This window comes from Myotis brandtii, unplaced genomic scaffold (genome assembly GCF_000412655.1).
Source record: "Myotis brandtii unplaced genomic scaffold, ASM41265v1 scaffold1466, whole genome shotgun sequence".
NCBI classification, from domain to species: Eukaryota; Metazoa; Chordata; class Mammalia; order Chiroptera; family Vespertilionidae; genus Myotis; species Myotis brandtii.
The window spans coordinates 22851-41867 of NW_005355270.1; the positions used below are offsets into that span (position 1 = coordinate 22851).

General features: G+C 56.3%; 3 protein-coding genes across 6 annotated transcripts in view; 2 read left to right on the plus strand and 1 right to left on the minus strand.

Moving 5' to 3' along the window:
* The first annotated feature begins 88 nt into the window (after positions 1-88).
* Positions 89-2631, plus strand: LOC102252857 (5-hydroxyisourate hydrolase). The gene is made up of 4 exons (XM_005861247.2): positions 89-334; positions 646-785; positions 1729-1864; positions 2366-2631. Exons 1-4 carry the CDS (start codon positions 134-136, stop codon positions 2453-2455), a joined length of 567 nt encoding a protein of 188 aa, XP_005861309.1. The 5' UTR covers positions 89-133; the 3' UTR covers positions 2456-2631.
* Positions 2632-2755: 124 nt separating this feature from the next.
* Positions 2756-19017, minus strand: part of GAS8 (growth arrest-specific 8) — a 29725-nt gene continuing 13463 nt past the window's right edge. Inside the window, exons 2-14 of one of the 4 annotated variants that reach the window (XM_014535597.1) lie at positions 18833-18945; positions 18120-18287; positions 15849-16018; positions 14127-14204; positions 12185-12382; positions 11685-11891; positions 9918-9972; positions 8942-9147; positions 8276-8443; positions 7850-7936; positions 6514-6723; positions 4221-4286; positions 2756-3009 (exon numbers count right to left, since the gene is read on the minus strand). In XM_014535597.1, the coding sequence (XP_014391083.1) occupies positions 2860-3009; positions 4221-4286; positions 6514-6723; positions 7850-7936; positions 8276-8443; positions 8942-9147; positions 9918-9972; positions 11685-11891; positions 12185-12382; positions 14127-14141 (1362 nt within the window). In that variant the 5' untranslated portion in view covers positions 14142-14204; positions 15849-16018; positions 18120-18287; positions 18833-18945 and the 3' untranslated portion in view covers positions 2756-2859. Of the gene's footprint in view, positions 3010-4220; positions 4287-6513; positions 6724-7849; positions 7937-8275; positions 8444-8941; positions 9148-9917; positions 9973-11684; positions 11892-12184; positions 12383-13388; positions 13629-14126; positions 14205-15668; positions 15820-15848; positions 16019-18119; positions 18288-18832; positions 18969-19017 lie in introns of those variants that run through there. The other 3 variants (XM_014535598.1, XM_005861248.2, XM_014535599.1) reach the window with 3 other exon arrangements.
* DBNDD1 (dysbindin (dystrobrevin binding protein 1) domain containing 1) overlaps positions 15670-19017 on the plus strand; it is a 12295-nt gene continuing 8947 nt past the window's right edge. The window contains exon 1 of the mRNA XM_014535614.1: positions 15670-15887. Within this exon, the coding sequence (XP_014391100.1) occupies positions 15670-15887 (218 nt within the window). The remainder of the gene's footprint in view (positions 15888-19017) is intronic.

Consider the following 19017-nt stretch of genomic DNA (forward strand, 5'->3'; position numbering starts at 1 on the left):
GCCCATCCCGGCAAGTCCCCTGGATTTCACTTCCGGTGGGAGTCGCCTCCGCAGCCCGCAGGTCTGTGCGCCCCAATGGCCCGCCTGGGCCCCTCCCCAGCGAAGTCCCTGGGGCTCTAGTGGTGGCACCGAGATGGACCTCCCCCCACAACCCGCCCCGTTGGGTCAGAAACTCGGCTCCCGGTCCAGGGAGGTGACAGCGGGACAGGGAGGCACCCTCAGGTGGAGGCGGGAGCGGGTGACCTCAGCTCGCGCCCTGTCCCGTCTACTGGGCATGAGCTCGGGGTCCGCCCCGCGGCTGCGCGCGCTCCAGCGACACCTGGGCTCCGGGGAGGTAGGGCCAGTTCCCGTCCCTTCGTCCCTTCGTCCCTTCGGCCGGGGCTCCGACCTGGAAGCCGGGGACACTGAGCTGGGAGAACAGGGAGCACAAGGCAGTGGTGGGTGGAGGGGAGGGCCCCAGTGGGGACGGATGGGGGACAGGTCAGCGTGGTTGACGAACTGCACTTCAGTGTGTCCCCACCACAGCCTCCTGATCCCCACCCCAGGGACATTTGGGATCTCCGCCCCCAGGCTGTTACTCTAACTGCTGCCTCCTTGAGGCTGGTGTGGACACAAGGCTTGTCCTGTCCCTCTCTCCTGGCCCAGGGCAGAGGCATGGAGCCGGTCAGCAGCCCGCTGACCACACATGTGCTGGACACTGCCTCAGGGCTCCCGGCCCAGGGCCTCTGCCTCTGTCTGTCGAGGCTCGAGGACCACGGCCAGCAGTGGACAGAACTGAGGAGAAGGTAGGTTTGGGGTAGCACTGAGTCCAGAGCTCCTCCCTCAGCACAGGGCCCCCTAAAGGCGCCCCCCCCCTCCTGCCCCACGGCCCCTGCTGACTCCTGGAGCCTCTCCCGTCAGGGGTCAGGGGTCAGGCTCGGATGGGTAAGGCCTGAGGAGGAATCGGGAAGGCTCCCCTGTCACCAGGCAGCACTTTCTCCTCTTCTATTCTCACTGCAGCCTAGTGGCCCTTCCACACCTGGCAGCTGCTCTCCGCGGCCCTGGCTTCTGCCCCACGCTCAGCTCTGCTGGGGGAGGCCCGGCCCAGGCTGGCATGTCTGCACTGGGTGGTCCTGTGGGCAGGGAGCAGACTCTTCTGGAGGTGGCAGTGGGGAGCTGGGCCCCAAAAGTTCAGGGCCTGAGGGTGTGGAGCTTGTCCCTTCCCCCTCACAAAGGCTGCGGGTCCAGGTCCCATCTGAAGGTCAGCTGTGGTCTTGGAAGAGCACATGGAGTCCCCTGGGGGGTCACAGGACCCATTCCCAACGCCCACAAGTGCTGGTGAATGATGCTCTCTGTGGCCGCAGTGCACGCTCACCGGCCTGCACAGCTGGGGACATGGAGACAGGAACAGGAACTGACCCAGAAAGCCACACACACAGACGACATGACTCACCCAGGTTACAAAACAATAGGAATCATAGAACCCATCTTACATTTTTTCCGTTTATAAATAAGCATACTTAAAAATAGACAGTATCTGGAAAAATATAGGTCAAATGAAGTGATGATTGCTCCAGGGGTAGATTGTGGGAGGTTTTCCCCTGTCCTGCTTCTCTGTGCTGTGCAACGGCTGTTCCGGAGCCCCAGGCACCAGAGTCTCCCAAGTCAGGCTGCAGGGGCGTCTGAGGCTGCGAGGTGTGGAGACCCAGACAGCCAGGCAGGGGTGCACCTCCTCCCCTCTTCCCCCAGCTACACCGACACCGATGGACGCTGCCCTGGGCTCCTGCTGCCAGGCCAGATGAAGGCGGGCACCTACAAGCTGACCTTCGACACCGAGGGTTACTGGAAGAAAAGGGGGCAGGACAGCTTCTACCCGTACGTGGAGGTGAGGGCCGCAGGCTGGCATGGAGGTGGAGGCCTGGGATTCACCATGACCCCGAGGTCCTGCAGGAGGCAAGCCCCGCCCCCCTCTCCCAGGGCAGTGGCAGGCAGTGGGTTCACCTGCTTTGAACTCCCAGGAGAAAGGTGTCCCTGCCCTGGCCCTGGGTCAGGCTGTGGGGGGCAGGGTCAAGGGTGACTCAGCCCCTGTGGACACAGGTGTTGAACAAGCCCTGCCCAATTCACTGGCCTAATCTTGCTGCGTCCCCCTTCACCTGACCCGATTTCAGGGTGGACCCCTTGGGAAGCCTGGCAGGCCCAGGGGCCCTCAAGCCAAGAGCTGTACCTAGAGCAGATTCAGCCTTGTCAACAGCCTTGGTCTCCAGTTCACCATCAGGCGCTGGCTGGTCTGGGGCTCCCTGGGAAGCAGCCCTCGGCCCACAGTCCGGCTTCTCCCTGGGAGCACTGGGTCAGGCCCTGGCTCCCTCCTGGTGCCTTCTGTTCTCAGGTCGTTTTCACCATCACAAACGAAACCCACAAGTTCCACGTCCCCCTGCTGCTGAGCCCATGGTCCTACACCACCTACCGAGGGAGCTGACCACCAGCTGGCCCGAGAGCACCAACGCCCTCACTGTGGCCTGAGCCGCCCCCAGCCCTGCACAGGGCTCCATGTTCCTCATGGGGCCTCAGGTCCCACTTCCTGGGGGAGGTTCTGGCCCCCAATTCCTAGTGGCACTGTGACTTGGGCATCAATAAAGTCATGTGGCACCTGCAGGCTGCTGCGGTCACTGGGCAGAGCCTGAGGCGTGTGTAGGGGGCGGGGGGACAGCTGGGAGGGAAACAGACGGGCCTTGGCCCGGGCGCTGCTTCTGCCACAGTCGTCACCAGGACACGCAGCAAACACGAAAGCCTTCATTTGCTGACCCAACAAATCACAAAAACACACCTGCTGTCCGTGGGTGTAAAAGGGGGTGTCCTGCAGGGAGAAGTCCTGGGTGGGGGCTATGTTGGGGTGCTCACAAGTCCCGCCGGGCCCTGGCCCAGGGTCTGCCCAACCACGGCCGTCTCCAGGGGCTTGAAGCCCACGTTGTCCAGAGGGATCCCGAAGGCCAGGAGCTTCGCCTCGTAGGTGCGCAGCAGGTCGCTGTGGGCCTGTGGGGACAGCGCATGTTGGGAGGTGCCAGGAGCCCAGCAAGGGCTCCCCCCTGGGCAAGGGCAATGCCAAGGCTAGCCCTCACTTAGGACACCCAGCTCTGTGGAGGGTGGGAAGGAGGGACCACAAAGAAGACTGATAGGGAGCACAGGTGACCCCCACGTCCCAGAAGAGCTCAGGTATGGGCAACAGTGCTGCCAGGTCCATGGACATGGTTCTGTCCCCTCTGGAAACCAGGCGTCTTTAAAAGGATGAATGTCGTCGTCGGTGGCTGTAGGGTCTGAAGAGGTGATGCCTGAGAAATGCTTGGAGCGTGGCTGACTCAGAACTAACACTGCAGAGGGCACAGTACCCTCACCGTCCTCACACCCCAGTGCAGGGACTGGGGTCAAGAGTTAGAGGTGAACTGAGTGGAGCTCCAGAGAGAACTGGGGGTTGGGCCTGGCTCTGCCCTTCATGGGGCACAGGCCTCCTGACAACCAGATACAACTTGTGCAAATCCTCCCCAGAGCCGCACAGGCCAGTAGTTGCCACCGATTTTGTGTGTACAAGTTTCAGGGTGCCGGGGCATCCAGAGAAGGGTCGGATGGGCAGGTGAGGCTGGGAGGGTCGAGGGAAGGCCCAGCCCCTGAGACGCCTTCATCTTGAGGCTGCACAGCCCGGGGCTTGCACATAACAGAAGCAGCAGAAAAAAGAACTATGGGCACGTCTGAGTCACCTGTGAGGTGCTGCCCTTGGTAAGTGCGTGCCCAGGCAGCTATGTGTCTGCATGACCACAGGCAAAGCCCAGATACCTGTGGGGAATGCCAGAGCCAGGGGCACTGGGTGCAAGGCCCAGGCTGCTGGGACTCATGGGACAGACAACAGTGGGCAGGGGGGCGGGGGGGGGGGGCGCAAACAGGCCTCAGCGCCAATGCGCACTTTGGGCACAGAAATGGTGTGTAGCGCTCATTGGACTCACAGAGGAGAAAGGGTAGACCTGTGCCTGCTCCCCGCATCGCCCCAGAGGCCAGGAGGGTGGGAGAGTGAGGGTCAGACGGATGGGGATGTGGGAGTCGGGAGCCCCCTCCTTTCCCAGAGGCTGGCCCTGGAGGAACACCAAGGCAGGTGGGGCTGCCCTAAGCCATAGGCAGCTGGACCCTCAGGCTAAGGTAGGAATCGCAGGGTCCTGGGTGTGGGCGTGCACTAAGGCAGGCGGGGCCCATCATACCTTGCAGACCCGGGCCAGCTCGTACTGTAGGTCCTTGATGGTGCTGTTCTTCGATTCCAGAACGTCCTGAGGAGAGAAATGCAGGCCTGAGTTTGAGACCTGTCTTTGGGCCAAGACAGACTGGGCAGCCATAGGTCTGGCATCTTGGGCTCTAACGGTGACCCCAGATGTCCAGGGAATAGTGGCCTGGCCCCATTCCTGTGTGTCCACACGGGGAGCAGGCTGTGCAGAAAGATCCCCCAGGAAGAAAGGGAGCAGCACCTGCCTCTGGAAGGAGATGGGTGCTGAGAAGTGAGAGGCGCAGGCCTGGTGGGTTCCAACCAGGACAGCCAAGAGCTGACCCACACCCACCCTGGCCACTGGTGCAGCTGCGGTGACCCTCGTGGGTGAGACTGATTTTTTACCCCCCTCATCACATCACTGGTGCTCCACAGGGACAGAGGCACACAGTCAGAGGTGAGCCCCAGACCCAGGACCCCAGTGCTGCCTACCCAGACAAGGCCCCTCCTATGTGCCTGCCCTGCCCCAGGCCCCCTGCCCCAAGCTGGTCCCAGGGTACATGGGTCCCACAGGCACTGTGGCCCACTGAGCCAGGACACAGGAACGACCTCACCTTGGCTTCCCCAGTCCTCCCCAATCGTGACAAATCCATCCTGCTCAGCCTTTCCTGCAGGTCCCTGTGGGCTCTTGGATCCAGTCTGTCCTCCCCAGAACCTTCCATAGTCCTCCCCAGCCCCAAACTCAGGGACACAGCTGACAGCTTCAGGATCTCCCCCACCAAGCTGGCAGTACCAAGTGCCAGCTGCAGGCCCAGGGGCAGGCTGGGTGCAGGGAGCGGCTGCAATGCTTTACATACTGATGTGGTGACCTGACAGGCTCATCCTCTGGGCCTCGGGGTGGTGTGAGCCAAAGGGGTTCATGTTGGATGGAGCACTGGCCTGCACACCGAACGGTCTCGGGTTCGGTTCCGTCAGAGCACATACCCAGGTTGTGAGGTTGATCCCTGGCCCTGGTTGGGGTGTGTGCAGGAGGCAACCAATCGATGTGTCTCTCTCACATGGATGTTTCTCTCTCTGTGTCTCTCCCCCTCCCTTCCACTCTCTCTAAAAATCAATAGAAAAATATCGTCGGGTGAGGATTAACAAAAAATAAATATAATAAAAATACATAAAAAGTAAATAATATTTTTTCAATGCTGCCTATGTCCCTTCCACCTCTAAAAATCAATAGAAAAATATCGTCGGGTGAGGATTAACAAAAAATAAATATAATAAAAATACATAAAAAGTAAATAATATTTTTTCAATGCTGCCTATGCTACTGCTCAGGATAACACACACCCGCACCCGGATGGTGAGGAGGCCTTAAGCCGATGCCCCAGGTCTCTTTCTCAAAAAAGACCCCGTCCAGCCTGGAGGGATCTGCTTCTGGGACAGGCCTCTGGGTGGAGACATGCAGGCAGCTGCACACCTGGATCTGTCTCCCAGGTCCCCGGCCTGGCAGTAGCAGGTTGCCCAGTTGGCTGGGAGCTGAGCATCAGCCACACTCCCATGGCAGCACCAAGACCCCTTATCTCACATCACCAATTCTGTTTGTGACAACCCCACTCCCAAAATCAGGTCAGGGAGCAGAGGGACAAGGCCCATCCCCAGGTGAGAGAGGACCTACAGGTGCTGCGGGGCTCCGCCTGCGAGGCAGGAGCGACCCTGACGCCTCAGCTGACCTGCTGGCCTGAGGGCACAGAGGTCTCACCTGCCTTGACTACTGCTGCACCCCGGTGCCGGGGCCATCCCAGCACAGAGGGGTGCCATGAATAACTGGATTCAGGTCAACAGATGCTCTAGCCTCTGCCCAGACATAACTCCCTCCCTCCGGGAAGCCCTCCCAGCACCCACCACAGAGGCTCAGCCCTGCCTAACTGCTCAGCTGGGACACAGCTTAGCGGCTTCCCTGCGAGTACAGGAGACTCAGCTGCCCCCAGGCCTATGTCTGAGTCGGCTGCCAGATGCCCAAGAGCTCAGGCCCACAAGTTCCAGAACAGTTGAGACCTAGAGCCTCATAGGCTAAAATGAACCCATCCTAAGAAGTAGTAGCAGTGAGCTGAGGTCTGAGTGAGAGAGTGTGGGGAGCCCCTCCCCAGGACTAATGATGTTAACTGGAATGATGCAGGCTGCACATGCTTGGGGTGTCAACAGGAGAGAAGTGACCCCCAGCCAGAGCCCCTGCAGGCCACCTGCCAGGGCAGGAGCATGGGCACCGTCCAGCTGCCACCCGGAGCCCATCTGGGACCTACCTCCAGCTTGTGGGACAACAGGGTCAGGGTGGCAGGATCCAGGTTGGAGGCTGTCAGCACCTCATTGAGCTGCAGCTCCTTCTTCTCCATGGCAGCACTGAGGGCCTGCAGCTTGCGCTCCAGGAGCAGGTTCTTGAAGCCTGTCTTCTGCTGCACCTCCAGGATGGCCGCCGTGAACTTGCTGTAGAGCTCATCCCGCTCCCGCTGCACCTGAAGGGACGCCTTCGCTGGGCCATCTCGCTGGCAAGAAGCCCTCCCACTTCTGCCCCTGGGCCAGAACACACCTTTCACTGTGCCGTCTGCACCGTGCCCACCCACAGCCAGGGAAACCTGTGGCGTCTACACTGCCTGCACCCCCACTCTCTGCGACAGAAGTAAAGGTGTGCAGCTGTACACACCATGGGAGGCAGGAGGAGACGCCAGTGGACCTGAACCTGGCCCATGGTACACCCTGCACTGGCCACGGAGCACCCTGCACTAACAAACAGGGCCCAGGTGGGAATGCTCTGCCCTGGGCAGACCCCGGACACTGCAAGGAGGACCTCTCAGGCTCATGGAAATCTAAGAAAAGCACATTCAATAAGACACTCTCCGCCAATTATACATCAGCAGAGTAGGAGCTGATGCAGCAGGAAATGGCCCCTTGGGCACTTTGGGTGAGATCACCCCTACGGACAGCCCTCTGGGCAGACTCTATCTGAAATCTGAATGCAAACCTTCCACCACCAGGAACTGACTTTCCTAGGGAGGGTCCCACAGGTGCACAAGATGAGCTGACACTAGAGGACGAGCAAGGGTGTCCCTCGGGGCACCAGCTGCATATGGCGGCACTTGCGGGGGGGCAGGGGGGCACGGGCAACACCAGAATGAGCTGCTATGCAGGTGCAATCTGGAAGCCGCAGGACAGACCTGCGAGATGGAAGGTGCTGCGTCTAAGGCAGGAAGTCCCACCCACGCTGGACACACAGGAGGAGCTGGGAGGAGACTCGGAAGCTGTTACCACTTGTGGGGATCAGCGCTGAGCAGCAGGGGAACCCTCTTGTTTTTACTGAGACTCAGGGCTCCGTGACGTCCTTCCAATGTGCACATACTAATCTGGTACTAGATTCATGGATGTAGAGGAAAAAGACGCTGGCTGGAGAGGCCAGGCTACCTCTGTGTGTTTCAGAAGTGAGCCGAGGGGGCAGGTGGGCAAACTGCTCCCACCAGGGATCTGCTCTGTGTGAGACCCAGGCCTCCCACAGAACTGCCCCGGGCTTCCTCGAAGGCTGCATAGGGTGAGGAGCAGCAACAGGACCTCCTGGAACCGGTCCTGGCTGGGCTGCTGGCTGCTCACCTGGATAAACCGCTGCTCCAGCACCTCGTGCTCCCACTGCAGGCTCTTGAGCTCTTTCTCTGAAACTTTCAAACGTGCCTTTGTGCACTGCAGAGAGAAGAGGGTGGGGCACAGAAGGCACTCAGGATTCAGGCATGCACACAAGGAGGCTCCTGGAGATGGCAAGGACAGGAATACTCGCCAGGAAGAACTGGCTCAAAGATACAAGTGGCTCATCCCCACCAGGGCGGTAAGGGGCACCAGCTCTACATCCCCCCTCCTCCTCCTCCCCTCCCCCGCCATCTCCAGTCACAGAAAATAGAGATTCAGACGCCCTCCTGCCCTAAGGGCCAAGCCCTGCACAGGCCCCAGGAGGCATCTCATGGATGTCCCTGCTCTCCTGAGCCCAGAAGGAGCCAAGGGGGAGGTGAAGGCGGTGACACTCACAACCAGGATCTGCTTGTCCCTTTCGTGGTCGCCCAGTTTCTTCTGCATCTCGCTCATCTCCTCCCGAGCCTTCTGCAGCGGGTCCGCCAGGCGCCGGTTCTGCGCAGACACCTCCAGCATCTCCTTCTCGAGGTGCTCCTCCTTCTTCCGCATATCTTCCATCTGCTCCTGTGGGCACAGTCGTGTGCAGGAGGCTCAGCAGGCAGTGCCAGGGCTGCGAGCTCACCTGCCACAGGCAAGTCCTGCCACTGTGGGCACACGGGCCAACGAGACCTGTTTTATGTACAAACACACACCTACTCTGAATGTTCTAGGAATGAGGTTTTCATGAGATCACGCTTTGTTCAGTGCGCCATGAAGGGCATTCTGCTTTGTGGAAACCCCATCCCTGCCAGCACCTGGGTGGCAATGACACCTGCCCATGACTCTAAGCTAGGCTCCGACCACAGTCCTGCCTGAGCCTTTGCTCTCAGAACAGACACTACCCTACTCATTCTCCTGCCCGACATTAGGGCAACAGCCTGTTTTCAGCTACAGGTATAGGGAGATTACATTCCCTGTGAGTTTCAATCAAGGACAGGGAAGGGCATTATCAGAAAGAGTTTCATAAGGGAGAGTGCGTCTGGGGGCGAAGAGCTGCGTGTGGACCCGGCGTGGCCCCAGCACCTTGAGGGAGTTGATGAGGGCCAGGTTGTTGAGGGTGATGTCGTTGTAGTAGTTCTTCATGTCTGTGAACGCCTCCTCGTGCCGCTGCATCAGCGTGCTGATCTGGCCGTTCTTCCTCTCCTCCACTTCGTGGATCTCCGTCTTTCTCCGCAGGTCAAGCTCATCCCTAAGCATCTTCATCTTCTTGTCATACTTGGCCTCAATTTCTGAAAGGCAGCAGCACACACAGCAGCTGAGCAGAGAGCAGCCAGCAGTGCCAATGCTGCGCATGCTCACCTGCCACAGGACAGGGTGGGTTTCACTGGGTTTTCCTGCTGAAGCTCAGAGGGCGCGCGAGGCACACACCACGCGTGCTGTCCTCCAGGCACTGCAATTCCACCCCTGCAGGGGCTCCCGATAGCTATGCGTCAGCCCATCCCGTGGTCACGAGCCATGACCCGTGAGCCATCCATTCACAACACAGGGCTGTGTGACTCAAACTACAGACCGCCTCAGGCCAGGAGCCATGGGAGAGACTAAGAACACTGCCCACGAGACTGAATGACTACCCCCTGCTCCGAGCCACCATTGCTGACAGGAGTGGGGAAGTGGGTGGTGACCACAGCCTCCCCCAACTGACATAGAAAACTCTCGGTTCTGGGATGCTGAGAGGTCCGTCAGCCTTAAAAATGAGCACGTTCTCTCTCCTCACAGGTCCGGGCTGTGTTGACCTGGTTTGCCAGCCTGTGAGGTAAGCCCTGGAGGGGAGTCAGGCTCTGCTGTGATGGCGCCGCAGGAAGAAGGTGACCACAGCCTCCCCCAACTGACATAGAAAACTCGGTTCTGGGATGCTGAGAGGTCCGTCAGCCTTAAAAATGAGCACATTCTCTCTCCTCACAGGTCCGGGCTGTGTTGACCTGGTTTGCCAGCCTGTGAGGTAAGCCCTGGAGGGGAGTCAGGCTCTGCTGTGATGGCGCCGCAGGAAGAAGACACTGACCTCGCACTTGCCTCTCAAAGTCGTTGCGCAGCTTGGTGATCTCCTCCGTGTGTTTCTGCAAAGGTGGAAGCCGGCTGTTACGAGACGACAGACAGAGAAGCCGCTCGGCAAACCCTCTGATGTTCTGGCGGGTCCCTGTGCTCCCGGCGCACACACCACATCCAGAACAACATGGTTTTGGTAACTTCCACATTTCAAAACTCACTTGGCTAAAGTCAGCTCTGAGCCTGAGAAAATGTTCTCAGAGATTCTAAGGACTGACAGCAGCCGGCGGCCCCTTGCTGGCCTGCCTGCGGGTGGAGCCATGGCCGCACTGTCCAGACCTGCAGGCTCCCCCAGGTGGCTATTGTATACAATTCTGAATATAAAATGGTAATTATTTTCATAGCAGTATTTTTACACAAAAGGGAACTCTGACCACATAACCAGTCTTTATACAGGCCTTGGGCAGGCAGGCAGCCTCCCGTCACTGAATTCATTGGAAACCAGCCTACTGTGTGCCTGTGCCAGGGGAGATCAGACCATTCGTTTTTATTTATGTGTTTATTTCATCCTCACTCAAGGATATTTTTTCCCCATTGATTTTCAGAGAGAGTGGAAGGGACGGGGAGAGACAGAGAGAAACATTGATATGAGAGAGACACTGACTGGTTGCCTCTAGCATGGCCGGGGATCGAGCCTACAACCGAGGTACATGCCCTTGAACCAGAATCAAACCCTTGACCCTTCAGTCTGCAGGTCGACACCCTAACCATTTAAACAAACCGGCTGGGGCCATTCTTGGGGGTCCAACTCTTTCACACACTCGGCCTTGGCTGCAAACTCTGCAGTTCCAGTGTTTTCCAGATCCAGTGGAGCCTGGCTCCCTTCACAGGAGACAAACGTGCTGACAAAGTCTTCTCAACCTGCCGCCAGGAGGAGCCTCTGAAAACCAAGGTCAGATGCCCTCTCTCTGCCCAAATGCCCCACAGGCCCGGCTCAGCCAGGGCCCGAGCCCGGCCTCCCCGTGGTTTCCGAGGCCGACGAGCTAGGACCTACTTGCTCCTCTGGCCTTCATGCGGCTCATCCCCTACCTCTTCTCCTGGCCTGGTCCCCACAGCCTGGATCAGACCTTACTGCCTTTACCCAAATGTCACCTTCTCAGTGAGCCATTCCCAGAACTCCATGTAGGAAAATGCAACCCACTCTCATTCCCATTGCCCCACTCACTCTGTCCTTCCTTATAGCCGAGGGATGTGCTGTGCGGATCTGACACATGATTTTGCCTTCTCTGTTGTGTGTAGTTTCTCCTTTGCAGACCACGTGCCACACATGGAAAGGCATTTTATCAGTCCTCCCAGAGATCAGAACGGGGCCTGGCACCTTCCGGGCACCCCCACCATCCTCGCTCAGAATTGACCAAAAGCTCTCAAAAGGCAGTCAGGTGCCCATGAGCCCAGCTTGTATGACAAGCTGCCGTGTGCCTGTGGCCTGGGGTGCTGGACACCTCAATGACTGCGTGTGTCCCAATGCACCTGACAGGCAGCCTGGGAGCGCAGCGGGGTGTCAGGTCTCAGAAGCACATGCAGAGGAGCCCTGACTGGTTTTCCTCATGTCCGTTTGTGCTCAAGTCGGAGACAGAATTCTGTACTTGACACCAAAGTGGATCTGCCTGGATGCACGCTTTTAAAAAATATTTCAATTAATTGCCAAAATGCGGGAGTTTTTAAACAAAAAATGTGAATTCCCGGTTGCTGTTCAACACCAGCTGCCCATGGATGTACCCACCAGCCGCAGGTTCTTCACCACCACCTCGTTGGCCAGCTCCTGCTCCTTGAGCTCCACCTTCAGTGCCCGCATGTCCTTGCGCAGCGTGCCCTCCTGCGTGCGGTGCTCCTTCTGGGCCAGCTTCATGGCCACGGTGCCCTCAGCCTTCATCTCCGTCAGGTTGTTCTGATGCTCGTACAGCAGGTGCTTCACCTTCTGCTTGTAGACCTGTGGGCGGGAGAACGACCACTCGCTCACCAGCACACACACACACACACACACACACACACCTGCACATGCATGCTCACCGGCTCGCAGGCACACACATGCTCACCCACACACACTCCTGCACACCCATGTTTGCCGGTACACACATCATCTTTTACAAAAAATACCTTTAGGTTCCCAGGGTGAAAGACACAAACAAAGGGCTGTAACCCCAGAACAAGGAGATGAAATGCCGCTCACCCTAACAACATCGCAGCAGTGACCCCAGCGGGACAGGCGGGCGCCCCACTCACCTTGATCTCCACCTGGTGCCGCTCCTCGGCCTCCTCCATCTCCCGGTCCTTGTTCCGCAGCTCAGCCTTCTTCTCCTCCAGCTGCCTCCGGGTGATCTCCCAGAAGGTGTGGATCTTGTCCCGCTCCAGCTGGAAGTAGTTGCGCTCCTCCCGCTCTCGGTCCAGCTCCTCACGGATGCGGCCGATGTGCCCCTCCACCTGCAGGCCGAGCAGAGACTGTGAAGGACCCAGCGGGGCCCACCCACCCGAGGGACACATGGGAGGAAAAAGGCAAGCAAGAGGGAGGGGCCACTCTCATCTAAAAATCCTGAGGAGCTGAAAGGAGGTAAAACACAGTGCATCTGACTCAGGCCTCCAAAGAAGACAACATCCCCATGTCATGGCCTTTAGTGCCACTCAGAGTCTAACAAGGCTCCCACCTACTGTGACTGTCTCACAGGTTAGATCTTGCCATGACTCAATAAACACATTTCTTAAAACATGCACATTTCCAGCTTCTCTTAAAAAAATCAGAAAATAGCCCAGCAGGTGGTTCAGTGGTTGAGCGTCGACCAATGAACCAGGAGGTCAGTTTGATTCCAGGTCAAGGTACATGCCCCAGGTTGCAGGCTCAATCCCACTGTAGATGTGCAGGAGGCAGCCAATTGATGATTCTCTCTCATCATTGATATTTCTCTCTCTCCTCTCCCTCCACCTTCCTCTCTGAAATCAATAAAAGTATATATTAAAAAATTAGAAAATAGCCCCGGAGTTGGACGCACAAAAGGTGGCTGTTCAGGGGCCTGTCTGCAGCTGCCTGGCTCTCACTGCCACCTGGACCCTGGGCCCTGGGCCCTGGCACCAGACGCTGCCGAGGTGTCCATGCCACTGCAGACACACCACCGCTGGTCAGGGCTGTCTCCACAGGGACCGGAAGTACACGGGGGGCAAGAAACAGCTCAACTGCTGGGGCGATGCAGTGTGCAGCCAGTGCTCTCTCCAGAACACAGACTGGCCCCACCACCCTCTGCTGCAACTGGTTTCCCGCCAGGGACAGTTCTCACTTAATGTCATCAACGGGTTCTGAAGCTGTGAAGACAAATGACGCGTAAGGAGACCAATGTGACCACTGGCTCAGTGACACAAGAGCTAAGTCCCCTGGCCTCTCATCAACGTTGTAACGATACGTTATTTAAGGACCGGCTGTAAACACAGTCCCTCTTACCATCAAGGGCCCTGGCTCCACATCCAGCTTCAGCTCCTATGACTCCATTACTCTGCTTTGTATTTATTTTTATCTTAAAACTATGCAAAGACAGTCAGGGCTCTGACAGCAACACCAGTTGACACAGAGCCCGCAGGTCCGTGGCAGATGCACACAGGCAGTCCCGTCGTCAGAACACGGAGGCTGGAGTGGGCACCAGTTTCCTCTCGTGGTTTGCCATGTGCTGCAGTTCCCAGGGGCCTTTTAATTAATATTGTAATCACACAGTTTGTTATCTAGCCCCTGCCTTCATCAACAAGGACACGTGGACACAATAATTCCTAACGTTTCATGGTAAATAAACAAGAAGACTATAATGCATGTACTATGAAAACAGCTCCGTAGCATCAGACGCATGAAGGGGTAAAACTGAAAGGGAATACAAAAAAAAAATGAAAAATGGCTTTTATACCAGAAACAAACATTTGCTTCCAAATTCTTACCACCCTATAAAAAAGTTCTTCAATACTGTGCCTGAGAGCTTTGGCGCTGACAGGGATGATGGAGCTGGGGAAGGATATGCTGTCAGAACTGCAGGAGCCAGAATGGGGGAGGCGGGCACAGAGCAGAGGGCAGGATGAGGGGTGCACTGGTCTGACAGAGGTTCATGCAGACAAACAGCCAGAGGGATGAGATGGAACAGCACCCACCCACCCACTCCACCCAGGACTGGACCAATGCACAGGGCAGCCTGCTCACCTGCTCCTTGGTCATGTCCTCCGGAGCAAGCCCGTCCACAACCGGGGTGCCTTTGCCCTTCCCTTTCTTTTTGGGCGCCTGTGGTTAAAAAGAGAGGCTGGGTAAGGGAGGGAGGCTTTGGGTAATGGCTTCCCTCTCAGGTTGGCTCGGATCCCCTCCTGGGCATTTGGGGGGGGTGAGTAGTACCTGACTGGAGCCTCCCTCTCCTGCTCACTGTCTTGTGCCCACCCCCCTGCAGCACATCACTCCACCCTAAGCTCCCACCCTTAACCACACGCACATTCTCTGCTGACACCTTTGGAGCAGCAAGAAGGAGAAATCTTCCTTTTCAGAAGAGAACATTTTTTCCCCCTCAGAGATTAAGGGAAGGAAACTGGACCAAATTCAATCCTTAATACACGGCAGAGACTGCCTTGGTGTGGATGCAAACTGTACTTGGCCTCAAAAGGGAGAATCCCAATACCAGCGTCAGATGTGACCGCGTTGGCTATCATGTTTGGTAACCACCACAGAGAAACACGCAAGAAACTTTCGATATGTGTTGGCAGAAATGCCTTGATAGCAATGATCAGGATGATAATATGAGACTGTCTTTGTTCCAAATACGAAACTCCTCAGAGAACCTGGTCTGGGGAAGACAGCAGACAGCACCCACCCACCGTGGGGGCCCTATATGGTTCACCACGGGACCTGCTCAGCCGTCACGCCTCCTGTACCAGCTTTGACAGATGACAGAACCTTCCAGCCCACTCCCTTCCTGAGCAGACACTGAATTTCCAAGTCCTTATCCTCTGGCCTCACTTCTCTCAACTGTCTGTGGCCCACACTTTTGTGTGTCTATGTGTGTCTGTAACACTTTTTGTGTCTATATCTCTCTGATTACAAAAAAATTATGTGGAAGTCTTATAAACACAGAGAAACAAAAAGAATATCCTGTCCCTAAAGCTAGTAATAAGTAGAAGTATTTTGGTGGCCTTCATCCAGTTGATATTCAAACACCCATCCACTGACACCTTCCCTCCTAAAGTATTAGTTAATCCCTCTACGCCAAGAAGTCCGCTACAGCCAAATGCAGCGGCTCCCCACCGAGACTCCTCTCCACCAGCTACCTGCCCCGTGCATCTGCCTGGGAACTGCGTTACTGACAACTCCTCTATGGGGTGGGGTGGCGGTGGGGGCAGCGGACGGCCCTGTCACATGAGAGAGACAGATGAGGTCTGACTGCTCCCAGCCTCTCCGAGGAACCAGCAGTTCTGCACCGCTGGCCCTGCCCTGGGCGTCCATGAAGATGGACATCCTGCCCAGGACCCCTTGCTGTACAGGGACCTGCAACCGCCCTGGCGCCCTGGGTTCTCCAACCCGGAGACTGGAGGTCCTAGGTTATCCCCTGCGCCCCACTGTCCTGTTTGGGGACACGTGTGCCCCAGGCCCCTGGGAGAGCCCAAGGCTATGACGGGCTGAGCCTTCCGGTCCAGGTAGGGCATCCCTCGGGGTCTCTGCGCGCAGGGCCGGCTCCCGGGGCCAGCTCCGCGTCGTCCTCACCATGGTTCCAGGCGTCCGGACCCGCAGCGACCGCCGCGACCCGCAGACAAAAGCTCACACTCCGCAGAAGCTGCGCTGTCTCCCAGCAACCGCTGGGCGGTCTCGCGAGAAGTATCGAAGATCCTCGCGAGACTCCGCACGCAGCCACAAGCCCTGGCAACGGTGGGAGCGCGTCCTTACCAACGCGCGCTGGGCCCAGTCCAGTGTTGCGGAAGTCGGGTAGGTTTTGTCTGCAGCTGGGCATCATCCACACTCGTGATCTCCCCCACAGCGAAACGCGTTTCCGTTGCTGGATATACGTGTCCACTGCCGCCCGCGCCCGCTGTTTCGTCCACTTTAACCTACGATGCCTAGAAAAGCACATATCGGTGCTTGATAAAAATGCCTTTAATGAAGGAGGGAGGGAGGAATTATCCAAATTAGATTCCAAATTTGGGCTGAGACTCTGCCCGTGAGCCTGACCTCACCCTGTCCACCTCTGAAGATTCCTTCCCTGCTGGACTGGTGAGGATGCAAAATAGCCAGGTTTCCAGAAACCATCTGAATAAAAAAATGTAAGGAAGCTCCAAAGTTTAGAAATCACCAAGTGTCCCCTTCACAGAAGTAAAGGCTTCTTCTTCTCATCCTGAAGAAGCCTCTTCTGTAGCACCCTGCCCCCCCCTCTCCACCCCCCCACCCCCCTGTGAGGAAAAACTAGAAACTCTGCCAGAAGACTCCAGATGGGCAGAAAAAGTGAGATATCCGTTCCTTTCCTAACCATGTTACAGTTTCCGAAGGAATTTCCGATGCTGACACTACACTGTTACCTGCATGTATCACCCAGAAGGCCGAGTGTTTGTCATAAGCTGGTGCCCATCTTTACAGGCCATTTATGGTCTTTATTTCCTACACTCTCCATTTAGCATCCTCCTAACTCATGGTTTGGCAGCAGGTTTTTTCATCTGTTTGGGGATAAAGAGTCCACAATCTTCCCCTGCAGAGTTGCATCAGGAACACAGGGTGAGCCATGAAGAAAGGCTTGGCTCTGTCTGTCCCTGCCATGGAGAGAGATGCTTTCTTTGCTCCCTGGACTTCAGACACCATCCAGTCTCAGGGATCTGAGAACCACAGTGATGAACTGGAGGGGCTTCCTGTTTGCACAGCCAAGCCCTGATTGTTCTTGGAGTGGAGCAGCCGGTTGAAAGGGCTGCATTGACCTAGCTTGCACTGAGCTGTGATTTATTTATAGCAGGCCCTGAGGCCTTTGTGAGGTCTGGTCCTGCCACTGTGCCTGGGCAGCCAAGGCCCCTGTGCCAGACACCACTGGCCTGATAGGATCCTCTGCCTCCAAGGCCAGGCCTCCTTGAGGGAATTGTCAGGCAAAACAATGCAGCTGGGTAACACAGCGCAGTAATTATTATTAATTAGCATTTACTTTACAGATCCATATGCTAGGTGCCTCATGCTGACTGTATTTTCCTTTAGAAGTCTGGCTCAGAGTTCCTGGATTAAATAAATACATTAACAATAATTCCTTTCAGTAAAAAGGGCAAGAATAGGAAGGTTAGCTCAGGATAACCAGACAGGGTGTTCATTTGTCACATCAGCATGGATTGCACAGATGAATAGTTCACGGAGTCCCAGAGAGAACAGGGGGGAGGGGATTGGGAAGAGATTAACCAAAGATCTTATATGCATATATACATTACCTATGGACACAGACAATAGAGTGGTGAAGGCCTGGGGTGGAGTGGGAACCAGGTGGAGGGGGCAATAAGGGGAAAGGGGGGGGCATCTGTAATACTCTCAACAATAAAGATTTTTTTAAAGAGTTAAAAAAACAAGGTCAGTCAAGAGCTGGTAATCACTGAATTGTGTGATGGGTACATGCTGGGTAATTGTGTTATTCTCTCTACTTTGGTTTGAAAATGTTCTTAATAAAAAGTTAAAAGCCCTGGCCGGTTGCTCAGTGGTTAGAGCGTAGCCCGAGAACCAAAGGGTCATTGGTTTGATTCTGGTCATGGGTACGTGCCTGGGAGGCAACCAATTGATGTGGGTCTCTCACATTGATGTCTCTCTCTCTCTCTCTCTCTCCTCTCTTCTCCTCCTCCCTCCCTTCCACTCTCTGAAATCGATGGAAAAATATCCTCCAGTGAAGACTAACCAAAAAAAGGGAAAAAGTTAAAAATATATACTGGCCTCTGGAGGCCCTTGAAAAGACTCTCTCTGTATACATTTATTCATCTCTCAAGCAGGAATTATTATGCACTTACTGTTACAGTTACTGTGGCTGCATAACAAGTTACACCCAAACACAGTGGCTTAAGATAGTGACATATCTGTTTTGCTCATGAATCTGCCACTCAGCAAGGACTACATGGAGAGAGTTCAGCTCCGGGCTCCACATACCATCCCACAGGGGATGGGCTCAGAGGAAACACGTGGCCTCCCGAGTGGCTTGGGCTTCCTCACCGGGTGGCTGGGCTCCAGCGGAGCTTTCGGAGGTCCTCTTTCTGACCCAGCCTTGGAAGCCACAGAGCATCCTGCAGACGCATGCTACTGGCCAGAGCAGTCCCACAGCTGGCCCGGCTTCAAGCAGGAGGAGTAAGATGGGAAGAGTCTTGATTGGAGTAGGAGGTTCTAGAAGACGTGTGGAATGAAAAATATTGCCTGGACCATTCTGAGAAAACGCAATCTGCCACCCCAGCTGACTTTGAGCAACCAATGCCCACACCACCAGCTGAGGGTCCGCGGGCCCGGCTCAGCTTTGTACCTGAGAGGCCAAATTCTCTGCCTCTTGGGGGGCACAGAGACAAGTCAGTGGCTGACAAACTATAAGGGTTAGTTCTAGTGGGTCATTAAATCGTTGCAAAGGGTTTTTAACAGCCTGGATCACTGACTGCCAGTGTCTCCAAGGCCTTGGGCTCTGGGCGACAGGAGCTGGGCTGTGCAGTGAGGTTTTGGGGAGCTGGAGTTGCATGCACTGCCCTGCCTTTGAGTGGGTGATTTGCCTGGAAGCCCCAAGTTCAGACCCACCTCCCTCCTCTGCGAGCCTTTTCCGCTCTCAGCTGGGAACAACCCCTTTCTCCCCGAAGCTTTTCTTTGGTTTGGTTTGTTTTTGTAAAAGTGCAGACCTTGGGCTTGGATTCGGGGCCCTGGCTTTGCAGTCTTGTCAGGTTACTCACCCTCTCCGCTGAGTTTTTCCCCTGAAAAGCGAGGGTGCCGTGTTCTTAGGTCACTGGGAGAGTTAATGAGATGCTGTGTCCCAAGGGCTCGTGTGAGGTCCCGGCGCCGCAGTCTGCGTTTGGAGGTGGGACTTGAGCGAACCAATCTCTGCTTTCAGCGAGCCGGCCTGCCTCCATCCCCGGGA

Bases quoted from the DNA above. Each gene is read 5' to 3' on its own strand.
- LOC102252857 (XM_005861247.2), top strand. From the start codon at position 134: ATGGACCTCCCCCCACAACCCGCCCCGTTGGGTCAGAAACTCGGCTCC. The intron at 335-645 runs GTAGGGCCAGTT...CTCCTGGCCCAG, and splicing joins GACACCTGGGCTCCGGGGAG to GGCAGAGGCATGGAGCCGGT. The intron at 1,865-2,365 runs GTGAGGGCCGCA...TTCTGTTCTCAG, and splicing joins GCTTCTACCCGTACGTGGAG to GTCGTTTTCACCATCACAAA.